Source organism: Engraulis encrasicolus, chromosome 13, assembly GCF_034702125.1.
Source record: "Engraulis encrasicolus isolate BLACKSEA-1 chromosome 13, IST_EnEncr_1.0, whole genome shotgun sequence".
Lineage (NCBI taxonomy): Eukaryota > Metazoa > Chordata > Actinopteri > Clupeiformes > Engraulidae > Engraulis > Engraulis encrasicolus.
The window spans coordinates 26,247,077-26,252,076 of record NC_085869.1 but is presented as its reverse complement, the minus strand read 5'-3'; the positions used below and the strand labels follow the sequence as shown (position 1 = coordinate 26,252,076).

The 5,000-nt window shown below is 45.8% G+C and overlaps 1 protein-coding gene across 2 annotated transcripts in view; it reads right to left on the bottom strand.

The window, feature by feature from the left end:
* The window catches only part of galnt13 (UDP-N-acetyl-alpha-D-galactosamine:polypeptide N-acetylgalactosaminyltransferase 13), a 90,840-nt gene that overhangs the window by 55,836 nt on the left and 30,004 nt on the right, over window positions 1-5,000 (bottom strand). For both annotated transcript variants that reach the window (XM_063213558.1, XM_063213557.1), the window contains exons 4-5: window positions 4,593-4,759; window positions 2,470-2,677 (exon numbers count right to left, since the gene is read on the bottom strand). In XM_063213558.1, the coding sequence (XP_063069628.1) occupies window positions 2,470-2,677; window positions 4,593-4,759 (375 nt within the window). The remainder of the gene's footprint in view (window positions 1-2,469; window positions 2,678-4,592; window positions 4,760-5,000) is intronic.

Below are 5,000 nucleotides of genomic sequence, written 5' to 3'. Positions count from 1 at the left end.
GCCTAATGCCAACTGCACCATGCAGTGTACTCTTATGCAAGTCTATCTCGGCAGCGTAGGATTGGATACTTAGAGTAAAAAGAGTATCAGCAACATTAAGTGAGGGCAAAAAATGTGTCCTGTTACATAAAAGTTAACTTGAAGCAATATGGCTGATGTATAGAGAAATTCATAGTAGCGATGGGGAGAAGCAATCTCGCCTGGTTTTGAACAAATGGCCACACGGCCGCAAATATGTGTTATAGAAAACGAGTTTCGTTGGTATGGCAGTCAGAGCACATGCACTCACTCCATCACACTCACATTGACTTGCGTTGATAAACAAAAATTACAAGTTGCGCCATTCAGGAGCTTGAAATCGGTCGTTTGCACCCTTTCACGCCCATATTTTTTGTGTCAGAAGAAAATGATGCCAATTGACGGTGACTGGCAAAATGACTGCTGTACTGAACACAGGGGACAATCACTCAAATAAGGAGAGTGATACCTCTAATCATACTAGAGCAGCTCTATACTCTGTCCCACCGTCTCACCAACTTGAAGTGGTGTGTGTGTGTGTGTGTGTGTGTGTGTGTGTGTGTGTGTGTGTGTGTGTGTGTGTGTGTGTGTGTGTGTGTGTGTGTGTGTGTGTGTGTGTGTGTGTGTGTGTGTGTGTGTGTGTGTGTGTCTGTGTGTGTGTCTGTGTGTGTGCATGTCTGTGTGTGGTGTGTGGTGTCTTTGTGGGGAACGGGGAGCTCTATACTCCACCGTCTCACCAACTTGAAGTGCACTGGACCAGATGGCAATGGCTCAGTCAGCACCATCCTAATTATTTCACCCATGCTCTGGGGCGTTCACCCTCACCGTGCACCTCACAAGCTTTTTATTTCCCCTACCTGACACCCTAAGGCAAGTCTTTAGACCGAAAGCTTGGCCATTAAAAACATGAGAAGGATTTAAGTGTGTGTGTACATTTTTCGCTTTAAATTCTGTTCAGAACTAAGTTCTGTTCTGTTCACGTCTGGCTCGAGAGCGGTTTAAATTGATCCTACCCGACAGCCTCTGACCATTAAGTCCCAGGCTCAGTAGATGGTCTTGTCTGAAAATGCGTCCACTTGTTTGCTATATAGTTCACTACATATGGTGGGACATGAACTGAGCACAGGCTCTTGTCTGAAAGTATTACTTTGTGTTCACTTTATAGTTTGCTACATTGACTGTGACTCACTTTTTTCATCCATTTCATTGTGCAACACAAAGTGTGTGTAGGCACTTCAAATTCAGCCAATGTATTTTCCTACGAGTGTTGCAGCGTTATTGCTCCCATTTTCAATTCTGCACTTCAACCTCCTTGCTCTTTCCTCAGCCTCCCTCCTCCCTCCTCCCTCCCCCCCGAGACCTTCAGCCTCCCCGCTTACGCATTAAGAATCTTTTTTGTTATTTTTCTCTCCAAACAAACGTGAAGTGGGTGTAAATAAATTTCAAACTGAAGGTCAGCAGCCCCCTCCAACACAAGTGGGCTCAACCCTCGTGTCGGTAAATGTGAAGTTTCTCATTCGTCCGGGTCAAGTTATCCAAGGAGTTTGGTTGTTGTCGACAGCTGGACTTCTTCTTTGAGCTTTGAGGACCGAGCGGAAGAAGAAGCTCCTTGGAATGAGGAGTGAAACATCGTTCAAAGCTCAAAGATACAGTAAGACGTCCTTGGTCAACCAAAACCTCACCCATACTCATCTTTGATCTGAAGTGTGTGTCGATCACTCCTTAATTTGAAGGTCAGTGCGCCCCTCTCCACCCAATACCAGTTCAATCTAGCCTGGCTATTACAACTTCAAAGCTGTGGCATGAACATGCAGGCTGGTTTGCGATCAGGTGCGGGAACTGGCACCGGCATGGTTCTCAGTCATGCTGAATGTGCCAACAGAGGACTAGTTCCACAAACCCTACCTTAGTAAAGAGTTGGACGACACACATAACCACACGCACGCACGCACGCACGCACGCACACACGCACACACACACACACACACACACAAATCATAGACACTCACTGACTTACACACACACCCACACAGTATGCACATCGCATAGTAAAGACCAGCTACTCCAACTAAAGATTCTAGAGGACACCACACATATTCTCCATCATGAATTCACCCTGCTTCCCTCAGGCCGACGCTTCAGGACATTAAACTGCAGACTAAACAAATATAACAACTCCTTTGTTCCAACTGCCATAAGATTGTTTAATGACAGAAATACATGCCACACTCAAGCAGTGCACAGTTCAATGTTTCTCTATGTTTTTATGTTATGTTGTTTGAATGTATGCTGGGTATGTGAGTACTGTATACAATGCAGTGGGTGAAGCCCAAGACAAATTTCTCCCTGGGGACAATAAAGTACACTCTACTCTACTCGACTGCTACTCTACATCCCAGCATAGATGAAAACCAGCTCCTCCAAACCACCATCATCCATCTCTTTACTCACCGGTCCTCTTTGATGCGTGCCAGCAGGGGCTCCAACCAGCCCGCGGTGCACTCGCAGTGGGCGTCCAGGAAGGTGATGACCTGGCCCTTGGTGGCCGCCGCCCCCCGTAGCCGGGCGCGGATCAGGCCCGAGCGCTGCTCCATGCGGAGGACCCGCACCGGCACCTCCAGCGTCCGCACATAATCGTCCAGCTTCTGCTTCAGGAAGTCTAGGGGAGTAGAGTAGAGTAGAGTAGAGCAGAGAAGAGTAGAGGAACTTCATTACTCCCATGGGGATCTTCACATGTCCAGCAGTATACTGTACAATGGGCAGTCATGGGTAAGCGGTTAGGGCGTCAGATTTCTAGCCAGGTTGGTGGAGGGAGTAATTAACCAGTGCTCTCCCCATCCTCCTTCATGACTGAGATACCCTGAGCATGGTACCGTCCCGCCGCACTGCTCCCTTGGGGCGCCATTGGGGGATGTCCCCTTGCACGGGTGAGGCATAAAATGCAATGTGTACTGTGGAGTGCTGTGTCACAATGACAGCGGGAGTTGGAGTTTCCCAGGTGGGCTTTCATTTCACTTACATGTATTAGTGTAGGGTGTGTATGAATACATTGATGGTGGAGCACTGAGAGGACTGGGGCTATTGAGCAAATGCTTACTCAAATCTGGACTAGCTAATGTGAAGACAGGGCTGGGTAAAGAGCTGGTACTTGATCTAGGTTCAATCTTATGTTCAATATATTGCATTTACATTGCATTAGCAGAGACACAATGTTACATTACATTAACACAGGGTTTTCCAAACTGGGGTGCGTGCACCCCTAGGGGTGCGCGGCCTGCCATAAGGGGGTTTGCGAGCTGAATATAACAATGGCGGATATGTGTGTTTATAAACAGCAATGATCAATGATTAATGAACAATAATTAGTTTTTAAATTGTATGGTGAATTGTATGCTGGAATGGTATATTGGAAGTGTAATTCATAGTGTATTTTTTTTCATGCAACAAGTTCCATTGTATTGATGGCAGAAAAAACATTGGATTTATTAGGAATCAGGATTCTCTAAAATGACTGCATAATGTGCGGTGATTTGCTATCCCATAGCGCAAACATACGTATAGGGGGTGCATGAACCGCATTAAAATGTACAAGGGGGTGCGCAGGGAGAAAAGTTTGGGAACCGCTGCATTAACGCAACACTCTTCCTATCTACATAAACTAGTTACAGATGTGTTGGGCAACACAGAGTAATAAAGGCATATCCCATTCAGTGCTATCAAGTTGCAGGAAAGTGTGGAATTCGTTTTTTTTATAAAGATAAGCACTCTTGGAAGCTTCTAAGGCTTCTAAAAGGCATCACAAGCTTCTAAAAGGCTTTGAGAGGGATAACAGTTCTCTTATACATTGGTAGTTGATTTCACCCTTCCTTTTTGGTTTCACTACCTGTATTTGGTTATCTGTCAAGCTTTGACTCATAATTGTGGGTGTTGTTGGCCCAGAATTTACAACAGGGGCTTCTTGCTAGGCCGTGATTCATACTAAGCTGGAAAAGGGGTATTGCGAAAGACAGGGTTACTCAAAGGAAACAGAGACTGCCTTAGGTGTTGGCAGGGTGTTGTTATCCAACACTTTAGATTGTTTTAAAATGAAACACCTCCCACCTTGACATTGAATTTCGAATCTAATTTCTCAAATTCTTCATTTTTACTGGGATGGGGTGGGGGGAGGGGCTTCATATCATTTAATATCCACCACATTGCCTTTCCAATAATGGTAAGGCTCATGTTCTGCAGAAAACGGTGGTCTAATCTCAATGCCCAGTGTTGTAGCCTTACTAGGACGCGAAACTCCCAGTGATTGGATACTCTTTGGTGAACTCTGCAGAGTATCCAATCACAGGGCGTTTCACGTCCTAGCAAGGCTTGAACACTGGGCATTGAGAAAAAGCCAGTGTCAAAGAGACTTCCCTCAATGGAGTCATCTACCAGCACTATCTCCAAGTGCAGGGGACAGGATTTACTGTACATCTGAGGCAGTCGTTAATTAATTAATTAATTAATTAATTAATTAATACAAATCTTAAACATTAATCTTAAATTAATAAAAGAAACAAGTGACTTTTTTGAACCGATACCTCTTTCGCTGGCGTCGTCCACCAGTACAATCTCCACGAGCAGGTGTCGCGGCGAGCGGATGATGACGCTGTGCACCGTCCGCAGAAGAGTGCTCCACGCCTCGTTGTGGAACACGATCACAATGCTGGTGTTGGGTAGGTCGTCCGGAAACACCTTGGTCTTGCAGCTGGAGGAAAACATACCAGTGAAAAGAAATAAGACGACACACATTCACACACACACACACATCATAGACACACACTCACTTGCATTCACACCCACACAGTATGCACATCGCACATACATGGCACATGCACACCCAATCCCCACCCACACTACACACTCCGGGGAGCACCAAATGGGGCTATTCTGATGATGAGAATGTAACCATGCCTGTAGTGTCAGGGCGGGGTGAATACCGTACTATA